The 21603-nt window shown below is 41.0% G+C and overlaps 1 protein-coding gene across 3 annotated transcripts in view; it reads right to left on the minus strand.

The window, feature by feature from the left end:
• The window catches only part of ESRRG (estrogen related receptor gamma), a 381509-nt gene that overhangs the window by 359294 nt on the left and 612 nt on the right, over positions 1–21603 (minus strand). The window contains exon 1 of one of the 3 annotated variants that reach the window (XM_032184227.1): positions 13387–13644. The exons of 1 other annotated variant lie outside the window; for it this stretch is intronic. In XM_032184227.1, the coding sequence (XP_032040118.1) occupies positions 13387–13484 (98 nt within the window). In that variant the 5' untranslated portion in view covers positions 13485–13644. Of the gene's footprint in view, positions 1–13386; positions 13645–21603 lie in introns of those variants that run through there. One more of the 3 variants, XM_032184233.1, reaches the window with a different exon arrangement.

Consider the following 21603-nt stretch of genomic DNA (forward strand, 5'->3'; position numbering starts at 1 on the left):
TAACAGAATACATAAAACAAGATAGCTCACCAAGCATCATTATGTCCCACATCTATGGGAAGTTCTATCAAACCATTTTCAACTTACAGAGCTATATGAGCAGCTAAAACTCACAATGGGAATGCTGGAGGGAAAAACATGTTGATGTTTATTTCAGAGAGTTGTGGCACAGACAGACCCATCTACAGTGCACTTCTAAAAGGAACACATTATATTTCTCAGAGTGCTCTCTCTCTGAAGAGGCGCATTTGGTCAGCTACAGAAATCACCAAGGGAACCTGCTGTGTGCAGCAACTTGTGGACGCACACAACTTCCTAGATGTAACCCATCAGTAGAGCGGCCTGTGCTGTTTCTGCATTAATTTTGTGTCCCTGTATGTTAACAGAGCCCTGGGACTTTCATGGTCTGTGGGCAGCAAATCGGCTGAGCCAAAAGGGAAGGTTCCACCTGACTAAGCCAGTAGGAGCTATATTAAGCTTGTCTCAGCTGGAGGTCATTCTGCATATTTTGAAGGCTGCTTTCTTGGTAGTTGGTCAAGCAATCGGTGACCAGAAATTAAGAGCTTGATTTTTATAACACATATAACACTTCTGATATCTAGACCCTACATATGTAAAGGCTTTAATTTCTAAAACGCTTGGTCATAGCCATTTCTTTCAGGCCCAAGCAGGCTCTTGGGTTTGTTCAGCAGTTGCTTCGTGTCTCATTCTCATTGGTAGCCCAGCAGCCAAGAATTCATTTTCACAGTTCCAAAACACTTTTTGATACTTCCTGACCAAATGGCTTTGCAATGGAAATTGGTTTCTGACACCATCTGTTGTTACATAGTTCGGAAGTGTTAGCATTTTCCTTCAAGAGGGAAGAAGTTGGGGAGGACTCATGGCCAATCCCAATGGAATAGATATTCTTCTTCTTACTGTCTCTTTATGGGGAAGGGTTGGCCTATTTCTCAGCAGCTGTGAAATTGTCATCAGCAAGATTCTTTACAAAGCTCGGTGGCATATGGAATATATTGCTCACTTCTTAGTACTGTAAAAACAACCTTGCTGCATAACTGAGCTAGGCAAAGAAAGCAGGTGCTTGATTAAAAAAAAAAATAAATCCATCATGCATCAAACATTTGTAGGCAGCATGGAAACTCTAGACAAATATATTTTTGAGACAATTTTGCTTTCAAATTAACTAGATAGCATTTTAGAGAAGCTCCTAGGCTCCAGAGATGGAACAGTCCCTTAAAAACAAGCAGGTGAAATCACTCTGTTTCGGGATAAAATAATATCCTGCCACTCACTACGGCAATACAGTCATGTTCCACACCTAAGAGAAGTTTCAGCCCTGCCCCATGAAACATTAACACTGCAAGCACCTAGTCTCAATTTTTGCTGTGACAGGAGACTAACATTGTGTTTAGTTCATCTCTTTTTTTTTTTTTTTTTCCACAACCCAGCCTTATTTTTACAGCTGTGGACTAGTTGAGAAATGAATTAAACAAAGTAATAATAATAGAAAACATAGCATCTTGGTGAACACAAACAAATACAAAGGGCTAGAATTACAGGAGTTCACATTCTCCCTGCAGAAGATAGACAAACAGCAACAAAAGAGAAACAAGGTTTTTGAATTTGCTTGAATCCCAAATGTGAAACAGTCAACAGCATTTTCATACACAGGCAGAAAACACTACGAGAAACTGTTAGAAGAGAGATTATGAAGAGAAGCAGCTCATGTCCCTGCTGCCATCTATTCCATGGAAATTCCAATGCCCACTCAGCTGAATACACGCACACATGCATATCCATATTCATGTTCTGCTGGACCTTGGGAAGTGACCAACACAGATGAAAGCAAGGGTCCACCTCAGCTTACTGGCTGGTTTGGGACAGCAGCAAACAGCAGATGCTTAGTGAAGATCACAGGGCAGGCATATAGTGACAATTCCCTACAATACTGTTCCCAACTTCCATCTATTTGTGGCTCAAAGACTTCCTTTAACACAAAACACACAGTTTTTCCAGATTAGCAATCCGTTTGTTTTTAGAAATCTGTGCTCACATTTACAGACTATTTTTTAGAGCCCAAGCTCCCCAGCTACACTGCACACTTCTTGCACTAAGCAAGCCACCTTATATTGACATGGAGAAACCCAGCCTGCTGCCCTGAGCCCAGAGGAGAGCATAAAGCAAGTGTCTGGGCAACAAATGCTGCTTGAACTGCCATACGCGTCTTCTGTGCCCAATTCGGCACAGAAGAGGGGGTCTGCTGCAGCCACTGCATCACACTACAGAGAGATCCTTCTGTGATGGTGAAAGCTTGCAAGTCCTGCCCTAGGGTTTATGCTTTTATGTGACACATATACTAATAAAGCAATAAATACAGGTCTGCCATGGATGGAGCTCTGAAGCTAGCCATTAGTCTCCTGTCACTGTCTGGGGAGGACAGAAATGGCCTTTTAGGAGAAGGGATACGGAGGACGTTGCCGGACACTGAAAAAGTACCAGTTATATGAACTACCATGGGACAGTGTCTATTCCTCCACTCCCCACACTACCACACCAAGAAGGTCTGTATTCTTCCAGAATACTGCCCATGAAATTATTTGTTGTTCATGGTTCAATATCCTTGCTATTTATGCACCTCCTTACGGCAAATAGATGCTGCATGCCTTACCACCCAAGAACGTGTGATTAAGCCAGAAAAATAGAGGCCAGAGGAAAGAGCCAGTGTGCAAGAACAAAAGCCTCTCCTAGCAGTTTCACACACTATTCATGTAACACACAAATCAAAAAATAATACAGACTAAAGCCTACTGTCTAACTAAGCAGGCTTAAATAACACTTAGCTCTTTTATAATGCTTTTCATCCAGAAATCTCAAAATATTTTGCAGAGGCGTGAGTACAGGGGAAAAGCCAGAATGCAACCCACTGCTCCTGACCCCCAGGCACTTGCTTTTTCCATTCAACTACCTCACTACCTCCAGGTACATACACAGTTCTCCTTTAGTTGCCACACAAAGATGCATACACACAACACAATAGTTTTTTCCTAATTTTTCCATCCCCTGATTGCTTTTAATACCTTGTTTCAAACACTTTGTGTTTAAAAGTAATAGCTCATGATGTATCTACTTTGCTCTCAATGTTGCTCTATTTGCTACTACATTTACAAGTGATACTTCACGTGTTCCTCTTTTCTTTACAGTAGCAAAAACAGACAATAATCAAACTAGAAATGCCTTTTGTCGAAACTTTTATTCTCCCCTATGTATATAGGGATGAAAAGGTTTACTAATCGTCAACACAAAATGAAAGCGACTGTATTATCACAGAGGAAGTCAGCAGAAAACCACGAAGAGTTTATTAGAAACAGGCAAGAGTCAGTAGTACTCTTCCCCTTGCAGAAATCATCACAGAACTACAGCTTCTTCACAAAATTCAAATGCCCAAAGTGGAACAAATAAAAATCTGAAAGGCCCAAAGCCTTACTTTTGGTGTGAGCTATCAAAATGCATACTGAATGCAATGCAAACCCATAAAACATACCTGTGTTCACCTACATTCTCAAATCAGAAAACTACTCAGTCAACAGAAAAGTTTTGATCCATGCTCTGGAAGTGGAAACACACAGCAACACCTCAAAAGAGAGTGGATAAATTCCAGATTTACATGTATAAATCAGACTTGGGACTACGTTTCTGATTTTTAAGTCACTGTTGAACAAATGATATTCAGCATGCATCAGTGCCTATGGGCTTCTGAACAAGAGAGCTAACCAATATAAACTGTGTATGAAAAAGCGTGCGTATCAAAGAGCTCTCTTATTTATTTATTTATTTCTAAGGTTTGCAATGAAAATAGCGTTGCTCAGAACAAAAATCTACCAAAATTTAATGTGTGTTCTCTCCAGTTAGAACTGCTGGCTAATGAGTTAGTTTGCATAAATTCAGTTCAAAGGAGACATAAATAGCATCCATTTTAGCTAATGATTTTCACCACAGGCCATCTAAAACAGGAGTTAAGACTGGCCTTAAAACAGACCCCTTCTGTGTTCACATAAGTTTATTTATTTTTGTTTTGCTCCAGTTTAATGTATGTATACATCCTGTGTTCTCAGCTTGTCTGTTTTGCCTCCTCCCACCCTCCACACTCCCAATCTGTCAGCCAGACGTAAGGGAGAGGGTATTAAAAATGACCACATTTTAAAACTGTACCTCACTGTGTAACAGACTTTCCAGAAGCAGAAGGACTAAAAAGCTCAGAAGTTCCCTACTGTCTTTCCCTATTAAAGTCCACAGCTTGCCGACAGCAGGCCACATTTTAGTGTCAAAGAACAGGGCACCATCTCGCATTTCTGCGTGATGGGTACTGCTGGTAATCCCGCTCCTTTGCATTCCAGATCACGCTGTTTGTGGAAAAAGTCAACAATGCTGGGATGCTCAAAAACACCCTGTAGTATTGCACAGAGGATGCAAGATGCTTGATGAGACGCAGTGATGACACCAGAATGCAGTTGATTCAGTAGGAGTGATAGAAGTTTGTTTTTTTCTTGGCTCAGGCAGTATTTTATTAAAATAGGATGAAGTCCTTATTACACTTACTTTAACATTTTACATCCATCCCCATCAGGACACACCATTTCCCACCTTACAATATTTTCCACCATTAAAAAGAAAGGTCTCTTTTCATCAAATGAGCAAAGAGGCAGGAAAGTCCTTGAAAAACCTAACACAAGGAAGGATAAAGGAAGGCTTCAAGTCAACTGGCAAACAAACAGAAGCCTTCTGCTATTTCCCACTGCTAGGTAACAGAATCTGGGCTACAGATATGTTTATCAAACATATCTATAGCGGGGATAATTAAGTTAGTGCAGCAAACTAGCTGCATGCTTTGAAGTGTTCACGCAGTTGCTATACTAACCTTTCTTTCACCTGGTAAGTTAAGCTCACCACCTCCTCACACATATTTGCAGACTTGTGACCTATACTCTGTCCTCATTATCACATCACTTACCATAGCTGAACGACTTGGAAATTATATTCAAAGGTTCTGTTATAAATAAAGGAGACTAACAGAATTCTAAATACAGATTTTGTCAAAGAGGAATAACTGCCTGAAATTTCTTACAGCTCCTTCCTATTAAGGAGTTCAAATATTTTATAAATAAACAGTTCTCCAAAGAGGAAAAATACCAATACTTTGTAAGGTTCTCTTACAATTAGCATCCAGGGTCTTGATCTTTAGTATCCTGTGCCTGAGAAAACTGGGGAGGGGGGGACACACGACATGACAACCTTCCTGACAATAAATAAATAAATAAATAAATAAATAAATGAAAAGCAGTGTCAACACATAAAATAGAGAGCTTTAAAACCCCTGTCCTTTGCAGTATTTTTTTTATCCTGTAATATTACTAGCATCAATACCCATCCTGTAAAGATCATACTGAATGTGACAGTGAGGATTCTGCTGAAATCTGCACTGGGGTTTCTGTCACCGGCAAGAAGAGCACCACAGGAGTATACAGAATATACAGAGATACTAAGACAGATTCCCACTGATCTCAGTGAAGCTAAGACATCATCCTGTATGCTCTTCCATACAGCTGAAGAATGATTTCATATGTAAAGATCCTCACTTAACTACAACCTCCTATAAATCAGAGCTCTCAGCTGCCTGTTCTTCATGCAGCTTGACAGGAGCCTATTGCCAGCCTTACTTTCTCTACACGAGGTGTATATGGCAAAGAATATTATTAGCTTTGATTACATCAGTGTATTTCTAACTGGGGCAGGACCCTGAGCCCACAAGACATTCTCAAGACATTGATTGACTTGGGCTGTGATGGGGCAGCCCAACAGAGAGGATCCTGGGCTTGCTGTACTGGGAGACATGCGCTCCTGAAGTCCAGTCCACACAAAAGTAACCAGCATCTACTTCTGAGCAAAAGCCAAATTATGATACAAACTGCATATGCCTTTCTGCCTCCGTTACACAATTCCTACTGACTTTGTCAGAGGGAACTGTATTTGGAGTAGTTATGGATCTGAGAAATCCTAATTCAGATATGACCTCTGACAACATGACACAGACACCGCTATAATTGTCCGTGTAGTATCCATCCTTGGGAACATACAGGCCTGCATTTTCCAGCAACATCAACCAGATATGCTTTAATCTATTTGCTCCAAAAAAAAAAAAAAAAAAAATCCTCTTGACGCATTTGGTTGTTGTCATGTTGTACCTCTGACTTTGTTTCCAAGTTAATTCTTAGTTACTGCTATTGCCCCTGGTACTTTACTTTGCAGGATGTTACCTGGCTTGCTCAAGTCTCACCTGCAGTTCTCTGCCTGTACCCATAAAACAAAAACCACAAAAATGTCCAAGAAGAGTCAAGCAACAGACTAGCTGTTTCCACAGAGATGAAGCAAGAAAGCATTACAAAGCTGAGAACCTTGCCTTGAAAATAAGACTTCTTGCTTTTACGATGTATTTAAGCCCTACTCAGAAACAGCATTTCACCTGCACCAATGTGAAATGCACAGGCTGACAGGTCACCAGGGATCCAAGTATATGGAGCTGCTTTCGGGATTAGGAAGCTATGGTGAGCAAGGGAGACCAAACTTCCTCACACATGCAAACTCAAGATTCAATTTTCTGCAAGATTACCCCCAATAATTAAAAGGTTCTATAATTTATCCTTAAAAGCCAGTGACTACGGGATCCATACGAATCGATCTGTTATCTTTCACCTCCGCATGTACTGTGCACATGCATAACATAGTAATATGGTTTACCAAATGAATGCTGGCGATATTTTCCACTAATTGCAAGAGTTACTAAACTGAACCTTAACTAAAATTAAGTTGACTATTAAAAGCTCTATGAGTAACCCAGCAAACGGAAGTGCTGTATATAGGATTTAGTAAACATGCAAGTGATCTGGCAACCACCAAGACACAATATATTTGCTGAACTTCCTATACCTAAAATTGGTTACATATAATAGTCATACATTCATTATGTATTATGATTTAACACTCACAATACCAGCTCCCTCCTGCAATTGGACAGCAATAGGTTTCTTTATATTACCTTACTATGCTATATCTAACTTGTGCTCTATGTAGTATGCTGGTGTCTTCAGGGAAGTCCAGGAGCAAATCTTCTGCAGTGAAAGAGGTAAAACAGCAAACCAGAAACACTCACAAACTGACAAACTTTATGAATCTGTTTGTCCTTGAAATACCATAGTGGGATTATATGACAAATAATTCAAAAATACAATTGAAATTATGAAAGATGTGCCTAGGAGCCAATGTTTATATGCATTATACTAAAATAAATGTGTCATTATTCAAGCATGCTATACTGAAAACACAAAGCTACTGGATTGAAAGTTACAGGATGGTTTAACACATACTCCATTACAGATCTCCCTGTATTAGTTTTAAAAATACATAAATAATACTCTTAGCTATTAAGATGTCATTATCATAGACAGTCCTGCAGATTTTATCTACCTAAATATAAGCATGACATGTTCTTGTAAGAAATATGCATAACAATCATTATTAGATGTTAAGTTTGTGCACTGCATATAGGATTTTTGTGATTGCAGTTTCCAGTTTTTCAAAGAGTACATCTAAATGCATAGTTTCTAGGCTATACCTGTGTAAAAAATATATTTTTTAGGCTCTGCATTGCAGTTTATCAGATTGCACATGCACATAAATTGAAATAGCAATAAATAATATTAAGGTTATAAGTAGTCCAGCTATCTTCGACAAATTAGAAAACTCGGAACTTCCCCAAGAAAAAGTACTGTTTTTTAGGAAAAAGAAAAAGGAAAAAGGGAAAAAGAAAAATGCTCATATCTATTAACATGGAGAAAAAGGAAGAGCAAGCCCCTATACATCTTTTGGCTAAAGAGATTAAATGATTCAGAAGAAATTCTACCAGATTTCCTAAATACCGTCCCCTCACAGATATTTTTAAATTATATACAAGATTTAAAAAAAATACAATGTCAAAAAGAGTCTATGCAGAATTAGGGGAAAGAGTTAAGGTTATTGATTAAAGACTATTTGCTGATAAGGTTGCATCTATTTGAAATGGGATAGCATTTGGGACTACTCGAACAAAAGTCTACAGAAAACTGATAAATCAAGGAACTGAGCAGGATTTAAACAAACAACAGACATGGGTAAGAACACACAAAATGTCAGGAGTACAGCTAAGAAATAAGTGATGGCACAGGACCACTTAGTCAGCTACTAACGAGACATTATTTGCTTTTGCCTCTGCAAAGCGAGACAGCTATCAGTCCAGCCACGGCTCGAGGAAATTCTTGAGACTGCAGTCCTAAAAAGTGATTATTATTTCTGGGATTGCACGCAGAACACCCTAACAAGTGTACTTTTCAGAAAAATTAAAATCTGCCACGTAGCACTGACAGGTGCAATCCTGTGTGACTCCTCACAGAAGAGTCTGAACAAGTTCTACACTCACAACTGCTGTTACAAAATACAAAGGCCTGCATTCTCCAAGGAAGCCTCTAGGTGCAGTAATAATTTTACATCCCAGTACCCAACTTTTAGAGGCTCTGACTGTACAAATGAGCCCTCAGCCCTGTTAGCTGCTCCTGAGTCTCATGGCAGCAAATTCATGAGTGGCCATCACCAAGCAGGGAACAGTCCAAGACTGCCAGAAGGCTACGCTGCATCTGAAGTCTCACCTCTACTCTAGGACCTATATGCTTATACAGCAACACTCAGATTTCTCCATTTTGACATCTTTTTCAAGGTTCCCAGGCTGCTCCTGAAATAAACTTTGTGAAGAGTCCTTCCCTAGAAGGACAATTGGAAAAAGTGGGATACATCACACACAGAGAGCCACCATTTTGCAAGAGGAGCTCGTGCTTTCTGAAGTCTGCCAGGACACGGGGGAAAAGATGGGAGCAGAGAGGCTCAACCTTGTCAGGATGGAAGTGCTTGAGAACATCCAAAGCAGATCTCTGGCCACCTGGGAAAGCTGGATATTGAAAATGTAGACACTCAAATAGGTTAGGCATCTTCTAAGGTTAGGTGGCAGTTCAGCGGGGATATCGAGGATCTCAGTTTGGCCTTTCAATGCCTAAATCCCACTTAAGTCCCACTTAAAGCATCTAATCCTTTTGTGGATCTGGGCCTAAAGCCCTGCCAGGAAGAAGAGAGTCTACGCATGCAAAAGCTCATGGTCAATGACAGTCTAGCTCTGTTAAAACTAAAATACACAAAGAACAACCTTATTCTGTACAAAGGAATAATGCAGAATAATGAAAGATGTGTTTTAGTCACGTAAATGTAATGACAAGTTCATCTACCTGATTCTGAACACAGTCTTCTCTTTACTCCCCACAAAAGTTTTCCTGACCTGGAGAACTTTATAACCCATAAATCATAGGACTTTGATAATCCATGGGAAGAAGTATACTTGGAAATGTCCAAAAGACTGAGTCCTCAAAAAGCTTCACTTACCCACATCAGCTAAGAAGTAAAACTAGAAACCAATGGAAATTTAGAAAAACACTGTACTGCTTACACAGAGTTAATAATTTAAAGAACAATGTTCTGTCACTCAGTGACCAAATAGTTTGCTATGCTTCATGAAATTCAGTAGTTTCAGTCCAGTTCTTGATAGCCAGGAGTCCACCTGACATGAACTCCCATATTATTTCTCACTTACCTGCACCACCACTGGCATTTTCAACAATGAAGTAAAGTTTGAGCAGGCCTAAACACCAGTTTAATCTCTATCTCCTGCACCACTTGAATTTTGTTGACAGAATGGTTGATGTGATATTTCCATGCCTAAAAGCTATCTAATTGATAAAAGCAGTCTTTAAATAAAAATCATAGATTAGGATTACAAACATAAAATACAACTTTATATTATTTTGTCTTACTGTGTTTATAAGGGACATTACAATTAATTATTACCAATTATTTTAATAGTATGTATTTCTGCTAGTCCCCAAATATTTCCACCTAGCATTGCAACATTTGCCTTACTGCATTCACTGAGACTTCAAGTGAAATACTAGGGTCTCTATTTTTGGGATTCAAATCCTTTGCTTCAAATGCGAATTCTGGTCTAAGTGTTCTGCAGGCACTCACCAACACAACACCTGAACTTCATAAACTGTGAGAGGAACGGGGACTTGCCTCCCAGTTCTTCCTACCTGCGGATGGGGAAAGAGTTCTGGGAGCTCATCCACTAGCTGCTGAAAGTTTTACATTACAAAATCAGTATTTGATGCAAAATACGTGAGAGTAAACAAGCACGTATGTCACAGATTGCAATGATGCCAAAGATACTTTGAGCAAAGGAAAACCACCCAATGTCCCATACCAGCAAAGTTCATGGAAGCAGTGTGCGATCCTTCCTTCCTGAATACTTCACTATTTTTCCAGATTGAAGCCTGGTTTCTTCTGCCAGGCGCACTGATCCTTACTTCCCCCACCTGTTTTTCAAGGGGTGCAAGAATTATTAAGAGTTCATAATGATCCCATGGTAAAGAGCCCAGTGTACTTTCCCCAGGTCACTTCGATATTGGTCTCAAGTCTCACTGCTTTCATCAACATGTTATTTTCAGTTCTGGATCCCTGCTGTGCTGTGTATGCAAAGTTAAGATGGTACCTTTTCCATCAATTCACCTTCTTTACCTTTTTGGTAAAAATTTAGTATAGTTATAGGTCTAATTTATAGCAATGTCCACTCTGTCACCACCCCCAATACACTGTTAACAATGACATAAACAAACAATAGAAAATATTTTGTAATTTGGCTTTTTTTTTCATATATTCCTGTTCAAGAGCTTTCCTTCCCCTCACTTTTCAAAGTTGTGGGTGTTATTTATTTATTTATTTTATTTTTTCTCAGTAGAAGTCAGTCTATTTTTGCCTGTATGAAGTGAGTGACCTGCTGTTAATCTATGTATAAACTAAATCTTACCTTTCTGACTCATACAAGCAAACCCACCCATTTTGACAAGTCATCTCAGAACAAGGAAAGCAAGATTTGTCCTGTATCTACTGGCATGTTTTCAGTTGCAGCCTAAGCTTGACAGAGGCTGGCCAGCTTGAACAGACTGATAAAAAATTATTTAAAATACTTTTGGTTTTAAACAGTCTATGACTAGACCTAGTGCTAATTTTTCAAATAATGTAAGTGTTATGAAAAGCAAATACGCAAACACTTAGGTCAATATGCTGCAAGGTGACGATTCTGCCTATGGAACATTAAGAGTTAAAATTCTGGAGCAGTTTAGGGGACTGTGGAAGTCATGAATTTAGATTCATACTGATTTGAACTGTTATATTAAACAAAGCACAAAGTTATTTTTGTTTGCATTTCTGACCAACTGCTATTATTTTTCCAGGTTCCTTCTGAAAAGAGCGTGTGGTTAGCAGAGGCATGACAGGGAAGTTGCACCCAAGAACAAATTAATGAAGAAATATTAATGGAATGCAGCAGGCTTGGGGAGAGCCCAATTTACACAGAGAAAGTGCAGGGACATTTGTGCCTGCGTACACATGGACGTAGCAAGGCTTGAATAGTGCATGCACACGGAAAAGGATTTGGTTATGGTTAGAATTTGTGAGTGACAGCCATGTGACAGCTGGGAGTCAGCAAAGATTTTGTAGGGATGGAAATTCTTGAGATAGGACACACGACTGCTCATGCGATCTGCATGTGCCTATCATCATGCTGTATTATAATAGCTGACACTCCGGTGTACCAGTTATCCAAAAGAGAGAGGCTATAAATTAGGAAGAGGATTTAAGGAATGGTGGATGAGAAATGAAAGTCATAACATTTGAAAACGAACGGATAAATATAACTTGTTTTCCTGTTATCAAAACAAGCAAACAATTTCCAACCAAACCACACAACAGCACAAAGACTCGCATTTCTATGATTTATCGTTAGTGACAGGTTATTATTTCCTTAGAATACATATTTTTTTTCCCCTTTCTAACTTACCTAAAAAGGCCTTGATCCTACAAACACTTACACGAGTACTTAATTTTATGCACGCGAATAATCCCACTGATTACAGTTACTCGTACATTTTTGGGATCAGGGCCTAAGCCGTAACGTGCAATTAAGCACAGGCATTTCCAAAGGGCTGCTTCATTTTCCCTTCTGTGGGTCTCACGCAAACATGAAGCTCGTGGAGACGCACAATTTAAATCAAACCTGCAAAACTGAAATACTTTCCCTTTAACACTGAATTCAAGCCGATACAGTATCACATGACCTTTACCGTAATTTCTATTAAAATCATTTCATGTCTGGTTGCTTCTGCTATCCTGGCTCATTTGTATTGTTTACAACAAGTCATTGCTCTCGACAGTTAGTGGTGGCTGAATCCATGGTTACCAGTTTTTACATTCACTAGTTAAATGGAATGCAGCTCTTCTGGGGGGTTTCGTGGAGAAAGCTCTTAAGAAACCACAATCCAGCCATCAATCAGGCTAACCTGGGAGAAATTAATCTTATAAACATAAGGATTGTTGCATATTAAAAATTTATTGAAAGGGAGCTCCAGGCTTTTATTAGTTGTAGTCGCAAAAGTGGACAGGTTCGGCTCTGACTTAGTGCACGGAGGACTTGGTTCCGTGGTCTACATCTGACATTCATCCATGTTGTGCCTTCTCTGGTGCTCACTGCTAATAAAACTATACTGTTTAGAGGCTTTAAAAAAAAATCTCAAACACTTATTTTACCAGAAATGTGCTCAGAATATAAATAGTGCTTAAATACAGGTTTAACCAGACTGCAGTCCCAGCAAAGTAACTTAAACATACACATACAGGATAGTAAAACACAAAACAGACAGCTTTGAGTAGAATTCAATTAAGACAAAAAATACCCCAACACTGGAACATTGCTAATGAGTAAATTAAGCCGCAAAAATAAATGTATTTTATTGCTACCTAAGAATAATGCACGCTAATTCCATTTGCCCTGTTATTTATAGTTTGTCATAGGGTGGGGTTGCCAAAATCAGAAAGCAAAGAGAAAACTTATTTGCACAATGGATACCAAAATCATTTAAAATGCCTAAAAACATAAGAAAAGTTCTCCACGGTTTGATGGCTACAATAATTGTCCCACAAGCTACATGAGAGCAACAAATAGTTAAATCAAACATATTACTAGCTCATCTACTGCAAAGTCACTGTATCAGAAGCCCGAATTGATTTGTTTCCTTAGAACAAATTGAAAATGAATGTAACATAACATCTGAAAAAAAAACCCTACTGCACTGCTAATCGGATATTGTATAATGGTTGATTGCAGCTTTGCTCTGTGCTATTGCTGCCTATAGCATACATACTTACAGGTTCTGGGTTCTTCCAAGAGTTTGGTGCAGTTTCAAGGACAAATGTCTTAAGGAAGTCTTTCTACTGTGCAGCAGTGATCCTAGCTCTGATCTCATTACATGAGCAAAGTGCTAAATCTGACAATATAAAGGAAACTTCCTGTGTGAAGAAGAAATCTTGGAAAGTCTCGGGGTTAAAAAGGCTGCTTAAATGTGCTGGTTGATTTGCTCCCTAGTTGTGTATACACAGTAGCAGCTGATCTCTGTTTGCAGCCCTGCAGAAAGAAACCTTTGCTGAAAACCAATGGCATCACATTTCAGTGGAGCTATTGCCAGGCTCTGGAGAGCAGAGCAACCTTTGACAACTTCACCCAGTCCGAATCACTGGGGCTTGCTGCATGTCCTGAAGGACTTCTGAAGCTGTAGTTTTACTCTATTATTTCTATTAATTCTGATCTGAAATTCTCGCTTGCCACAACAAAAGCAAAAAAGTCTCATTTGCTGTAAGAGGAGGTTTTGCCTGTGTCAGGACTACAAACTGCAGAATTTGCCACTGTATCTTTTGCTTTGCCCTGATTGCAGATGAGGAGCTGCTAGCTGCGCCCAAAAGCATTTTATGCGTTAGAATTGTTAAATAAGTGCAATGGGCATCTCATTTATCTTAAATTCATCCCAAACCTGCCCTGTATCAGTCACACGTGCCCCAGCTGTTTTTTATTGTGATACAGAATACAAACTAACAGATTTGGGGAGAGGGAGGAGGCTGATTCTTCTATTTAATATCCTTTTTTTAATTATTATTATTATTTATTTTTTTTACACCCTATTAACATGGTCCCCTGTTGGACCAGAACTGTGGAGCCCCGTGGCCCAAATTTGGCAAAGTTTGGGATTCTGACCAAGGTCACACTGTGACTCCAAGCATCTGCCAGCACCACCCCTGCCCACAGCTCAGCACCCCAGCACTGAGGACGGGCGGGCAGAACCTGGGGCTGTTCCTCCAGCGCTTACCAGTGTCCACGTGAACTAATAAAACCAGAAAAGTGACATTTAAAAATATATCTGCTTAGAGCTGCTTCAGCTCCTAAACCAGGAAGCAACGTTTGATTTTAAATAATTATCAACAATTAATTCCAATTTAATTGCCTCAGCACTTAGCCCAGGGTAATGCTCAGAAGAATAAACGTGACCACACGTCCCCCGCACCCATGTCCAGAGCGTGACCAAAGAGCTTGCATGCTGCTTTCCAGGAGGGACTTACTTCTCCCCACAGGACAACCAGCAACCCTAAGAAACAGAATTCAGAAGAGTGCCCTTTACAAGTGCACCACCACAGAGTTTGGTTAGGAGTAGCTAAGGTTTTTTTTCTGGGTATTTTTAAGACAGATTATTCACCACCCTCTTTTCCCCTTGGGCGCTATGACTATTCTAGCTCCTAATATATCGTGTGTTATTTCTTTAATATTTTGAACTTTATTCCAAAGGGCAGAAAGCAAAACTGACAGTACATCAAGACAGCAGGCTCAGTGATTCAAACAGGAAAATAATTGAGAACCTGTTCACGCACAATGTCTGAGCACGCACGTTGCACACGCATGCACACTTGCAAGCACAAACAAGTTCTGCCCCAATTTTCAGGGGTACTCATAGTTCATGTTCTTGGATTAAGAAAGTACCGACAAGAAACATACATCTTCACCCTGGAGAGACAGGGCAAGCAAGGGAACTGCCACCCCAGCGGTGGAGTTGGGTCCTTTTCAGCCTCTGCCACTGGACTGGCTGTGTAACCTTCAACACATCGCCTTTCCTCTCCATTCTGAAACCAGAGCCATTAAATGTATGCACATTGCAAAAGCAAGGTTTCTCTGCCTCCGTTGCTCAAGTTGTGAGACAGGGATTGCATGTTGGAGAGAGGTAATGGACTAAAACCTGAGCTCCTGAGTCCAGCTCCGAGCTGTGCCATAAGAGCAGCAGTGACCTTGGACAACCTGCTCTCTGTGCTCCAGTACCCAACCTGCTGCCCAGGCTTTACATACTTTGCTCTCAACCTTTGTCCACCTGGTCTCATTTGGCCGTAATTCGGCAGGAAAGTTGTTTTGTTTTGTTTTGTTTTGTTTTTCCTGTTAGAAATTCAGCACAAAGTAAAACAAACTCTTTTTGGCAGGTGGAATTCAAGACACTTTTTTAAGACAAGCAGTAAAACCCCAGTGGAGGGAGGAATTTCAGTGAATGAAGTTTCTTCACCAAGAGCCCCTAAATACCCATGTGTACACGGACAGTCTGGATCTTCCAAATTCTGCACAAGGAGAGTAATCCAGACCTATGCAGCAGCCCTACCCCCACCAAACTAGAACCTGTCAAGGCTGGAGGATGTCCTCTCAGGGACAGATTCTGCTTCTCCTTAAATCTCCTACGCAATCGTGTCCCATCCATCACAACTATGGATCCATTAACACTGCTCCTTCAACTCTTCTTTAAAAATGCACACATCCCAACCACATGGGACACGGGATTTGCAAAAGTATTTATTCTCCCAGTCTTTCCAACTATACCTCAATCTGCAACCTTCTGTTTTTCCTTATTAACCCCTTTCTGGCTTTCTCACTGAGTTTTGTTTTCACAGAGTGGTATAAGGCAAGGAGTGCAGTCACAACCCAAAGTCCATTTTCCAGCCTGCAAAGGACAGCAAAAGACTGCCCAGCTGTTAAGGAAAGGCCACAAAAAATGTTTGGAGAGGATGGGAAGCAAGAGTTAGGAGAGAAACAAAGAAGGGGAAGCCTTCTTTGAGCATACTCGGTGTCAGAGGCTGTATGCCCCCAGCCCTCCTCCATCCATGTCCAGGGTCAAGGATAGAAACCAACTAGAAAACCAACCCCATGCTCCTCCAGGGTGGTACTGGTGCCAGAGGTGGGCCAGGCCAGGCCTTCCTTACTTCCATCAGCCGCGACCATCTACAAAGCTCTCTTATTTAATTCAGACAGGTCCTAAAGTTAAAATGACTGCCTGCTGAGGATGTCTTTGAAGACTAATACTACAAACAAATGGTGCAAATTCTCAGTTGTTGCGTATTTTAAAACCCTGTTTCCAGGAGCTGAGCAATAATATATCACCTTTCTCTTTTAAAAAGGGATTTCTGGCTATTGCAATAAAAAAGGAATTACTGAAAGTAACCACAATAAAACACAAGTCCAACAGACACACCATGACACTTTTAAAAGTCAGATCTTTTACCTAGTCTCCGAATTTTCAGCAGCAATACTATTTTTAATTATCCATCTGTGACTGAAATAGGAATACATAGAGTAGTGAGGGCTACACCTGAAAGTGGGTGGAAGACCAGACCCCATGAAACAGCCCTACCTCTTTTATTCAGAGGCTCAGCACTTTGCTTGAACATCAAGTCCCAAACTTGGTTCATCCAGACCCTATCTAATTTCTGCACAGATCCTGAATGTGTCCTATCCCCAGGCTGTCCATATACACATTAACTGCAACTATTGGATTTTCTTTCTAGCAGTTTAATACGTTTGGATCCTTGTCAGTGAAAGGAACACTTTCCTCATCCTCACTCAAGTCTCTATCCTCCTCTCATGGAAATTCCTCCGCAAAAGTCACTTGTCCCTTTTCATCTATTAAGACTTTAAAACAAAACTAATGCAATCACCCAGAGACTTGTATGCCTAAGCTCTGTGCTGTTCAAACCTGCAGATCTGCACCACCTGATCAGTCAGGATTCTCCTTCCTGTTTTATTTACTATAGTCATATTTTGTACTATGTGTGCAATTAAAATTGTGTGTGTGTGTGTGTGTGTGTGGTGGTGGGGGCATTCATACTGTTCTTGTCTTTTATTTGCTCCCTAAAGCATCCAGCATATTTTGAAACCAATATAAGTGATAACATAGATGTAAATATTGCCATGGAGGCATCACAATAAATGTGACATCTGAAATAATTCATTCAAGGTGTCTAGATCCAATTTAAATCCTTTCCCAGTTTTAACCAAGGCTTCACAACCAGATGTACTTAAGCCAAGGTGTACGACTTCATGCTACGCTGGTAATCCATGCTAACTAGGAAATAAATTTTCAGTGATTAAGTTGAATTGTTCGTACAAAACGCCAGCTTCAGCTTTTCACCCATACAAAATAGCTTGGAAAATATATACTGCATGTGTTTATTATAGCTACAGTTGCTATGAACATCTATAACTCTCCAACAATTTCTTTGATTTATGTTCAAAAACATACAGGGCATGAAATGATGCCTGCAACCTTACATTTCCCTCAAGAACATTGTGGGGAGAAGATATATTCCAAAACATCATGTTAGATTCCTTGTTATGTCTCCTTTTTAAAATAAATGTATGATAATCAATTACACATGCTTCAAAGCAACTGCCACTAGATTCCCCAACAGAAAAGCTGTTTGAGAAAAGTTCCATTTTCTTTTCCCCTAATGGTTGAGTTACAATATGAGATCTTACTCAGATATTAAAGGCAAAAATTGTGTTACACAGGATAGGCCCTGCTCAGCTTGTATATGCATGTGCAGGTTTGTGCATGCCGAGACTTGACTTAGAACACGGTTTTCAGCAAAGAAGCATCTTCACTGATCAGTATGCCAGCAAAAAGCATGTGCCTGTGAAGAGCTCGTCTCCTAATCTCCTTCTCATGCCTACTTCTGCCCATTTGCAGAAATTCAACTGATGTCAAAAGAACGATAAGGACAGAATGTTAATGTATCAGGCTCAACTTTCCTTTCAACCTCAGTATGCAAAACGCTCATTTAAGAAGTCCATCCCATTGTGGCTTCCACCAGAAATGCAAACCTGCAGATGTTGATAGCACCATCAATTAAGCTGAATGGGACCTTTGCCATTAATGCTGGTGCACATGAGCTTCAACTTTCCAGATCTGCCCAAAATCCACGCAGAGGCTGAAGTGAGTGATTTCTCCAGGGTACTGAAGCCAATGGGTTATATGCCATTAACAGGTGAGCATAATATGGGTGCTATCTCTGCAGCTTGGCACAGGGACAGGGGCAGAATCCTGAGAGATGCTCAGGATGAGAGAGAGAGAGAGCAATGAATGCATGCAGCACCTGGTACTGGTCAGGAAAAGGCCAGGATCTTTTATCTCCCCTGCACCAGGCCATTTGTTCTGCCTTCACTCCAAGAGGTAGTTCCCATTCCCCATGTCCTGGGGTTGGGCTACACTGCCAACCAGACACCTAGCAAACAGTACGGATATTGGACTGGGTAGGACAAGCCCCTCAAAGGACGGCTGACACCTGCTGGCACTGAGGTTCAAATGACTATAGAATAAAATGGACCTAAGACTTGTTTTAAATAAAACATGGCCCTGTTCACCAGTGCAAGTGTGCAAAATGTGCTTGCCCAACATGGAAAGAGAAACAAACTCACTACACCCATTTTTTTTTCTGTCTTCCTTTGAATCGGACTCTAAAAGAATGAAAAATCACATGAGAGGGAGTATTTGCTTGCACCCCCTTCTAACCGTAGCACCAGTGTAGAGTGTCCATTGCCCACGCAGCCCCTGCCAGATAGCATCAACAGTTGTTCTCCTATTTTCACAGCAGGAAATAAGCAGGTACTAGCTGTATAGGAAGAATCGGGATGAATCTAGGTCAAAATCAAAGCAAGACTGCTCTGTCCATTTGACAAAACTCACATGCATACACAATAGCCATGCAAAAACAAAGCACTTGCTTGTAATGTTATCTCTCTTTAGGCTGCTAAATAAGTGTGCAAACATTGTGCTACTTGGAGAAAAGACAGCATTCCTTTTGTGTGACTTCTGAAAAGGCATTTTAAATCAATCTAAAATTGCAATATTGGGAAATTTTAAAATCATTATTTCAAACAGGCAGACTTGAAAGGGTCTCTTGTTCATGGGTAAATCTGCAGTTAGTTTTTCTAGTACTAGTGGTTCAATCGAAAGATTCGCCAACTGCCCCCTGGAGAAAACTGAAGATCTGCATTTAAATGGAGATATAGTATTTCCAAATGCACAGTACCTGGAAGGCAGATACTGTCAAGGTTTCTTAGTGAGTGGATCTCAAATTGTATTAGGTACATTTCAGTGCTGTAACTATCCCCATTCTGTAGGACTGGGGCTATTTCCATATCATTTTCCTGCGTGCATGCTTTGTAATATTTGTCCTGATAAGTCAAAATTAAACCCCGATCTGCAACAAAGCCCTCACAGACTAACAACAAGGAATTACAACCTTATATATAATTTTCTGATATGCACAATGAAGACAATATTAGATAGCTTGGCTAGAAATCTTAAATAATTGAAAAGTATGATGACTTAATAGAGTAGTAAGCTTGGTTTACAATGCAGCCAATTTAGAGCCATAAAAACACTGTGTAAAATTTTTATCTTGTGGTTGACCATTACATATCCTATTTATTATTCCAAAGTATTTCGACAGCATTTTTTCTTCATTAATGTGGCTGCTGGCATTTAGCACCCACTCTGAATGCACGTGATTTTCCTGGAACAGCTTTAAGAAAAGAAAACAAAAATTGAGCAGACCACGACAGACTTGTTCCTCATTACAACGTGCATCTTTTCACATGCTGACTTGAACCGACTTCGTGTGCTGTAAAATATGTTCAAAACCGCTGAGACTTGAATATACTAAATCAAAGCCTTATGCGTAAAGTGAAAACGACCAGTGTAACACATCAGAGGCAAAATAAATAAATAAATAAATAATCAAACCTCAGGAATACTTTGTTGCTTATGTACACCAGTTCAAAGAGCAGTGTTCCTGTTAGGAAAACATCTTAATTTTCATATCAGAAAATCATAATAACCTTCCAGAAAAGTTTCAGTGAGTACACGATGCAGGCAGAGAGAGGGTTTACAATGCAAGACACTCGTGATCAGTTTCAAACACACAGGCATTAGTCCAGGCAGGCTCTCTCTGAAATTCAGGTTGCAATTGAATCGTCCCTGTAAACAAGGTTACTGCGAACGGCCCAAGATATCCTTCTCAGCAGCACCTTCACCGGCAGCCCTTCAGCTGTCTACTTAGTTTGTTATACCTTATCTTGCAGCCCTGACATTCTAATGCTGATTCAAATTCAGGATTCAAAATGAAAGATGAAATATCTCCAAGATCACTTAATATTGAAATGCTGTTGCAGTAATAAGTGGTGCTAGGTTGGAGATAGGGACACAGCACTCCAGTGGCAACCTTTTAATTTCGGGGAGGGGGGTGGGAGGGGGAATACTATGGAATAACCGTGATACTGCACACACAGTTAATGCAATCGATTTGTTTTTCCTTATTTTGATAATGAGCACGCTGAATGTCATGTTTACCTTCTTCTGCCCCTGGCACATTTTAAACTGGAAAGTCCTCTAAAAGGAGACCTGCCAGATTCCAGCGGAGGCATTAACCGCCCCCTCCCCTCCCCAGCCCCCCAGCACGCAGAACAAGGGCCACCTTGATACTCTCGAGGCAAGGAGGAACACAACCATATGAGTCATTTCGTCATTCTCAGCCCTGGCATATTTGCAGAGCAAACGCAACCCGCGCACCATGTATAAGCTAATGTAGGTTAGATTGGAAACTACTCCCATCCTAGCAGCGACTGACTGCATGTGTGCTACACGGGAACATTTTGTGCTCTGGAATAAAACTGGGAAGAGGGGGAAAAAAAAAAATAATAAAAACGCATCGGATAAGTTTTGCACTTCGCATTTAAGAGAGGGCTGCTACGAAACGCTGCAAACTCGTGTGGTTTTCTGCAGAGGACGCTCGGGTTTCCCTCCCGGCCGGCGGTGTGAGGCGTGGGGTCAGCTCCCTGCCTGCGGGGCTGCGCTCGGCAGCCAGCCCTGGAGCCCCCCCGCTGCAGGCCGGCCCGGGGGAGCTGCGGGAGGGAAAGGCGAGCCCTGCCCACGCTGCCACCCACCTGCCCTCCCCGCTCCCCGGCTCCTTTCTGCTCGCCCCCCGCTCCCCAGCCCTGTCCCCGGTTCTCGCGGCCAGCACGCGGACCCAGCGCCTCCCCCCCCAGAAGAAAATAAATAAAACACCTCCGAGGGCCTGAGGAGGGGTGCTGGGTTTTGGGGGGCAGAGACCCCCTGGGCCGGGCTCAGCCCCTCCAAACCCACCGACTTGCCGCACTTCGCCTCTCCGCAGCCCCCCCCGAGGACGGGGCGACCAGGGGAGGTCGGGCAAGGGGCCGGGGCCGGGGCC

The sequence above is a fragment of the Aythya fuligula genome, chromosome 3 (assembly GCF_009819795.1).
Source record: "Aythya fuligula isolate bAytFul2 chromosome 3, bAytFul2.pri, whole genome shotgun sequence".
In the NCBI taxonomy this organism is placed as follows: domain Eukaryota; kingdom Metazoa; phylum Chordata; class Aves; order Anseriformes; family Anatidae; genus Aythya; species Aythya fuligula.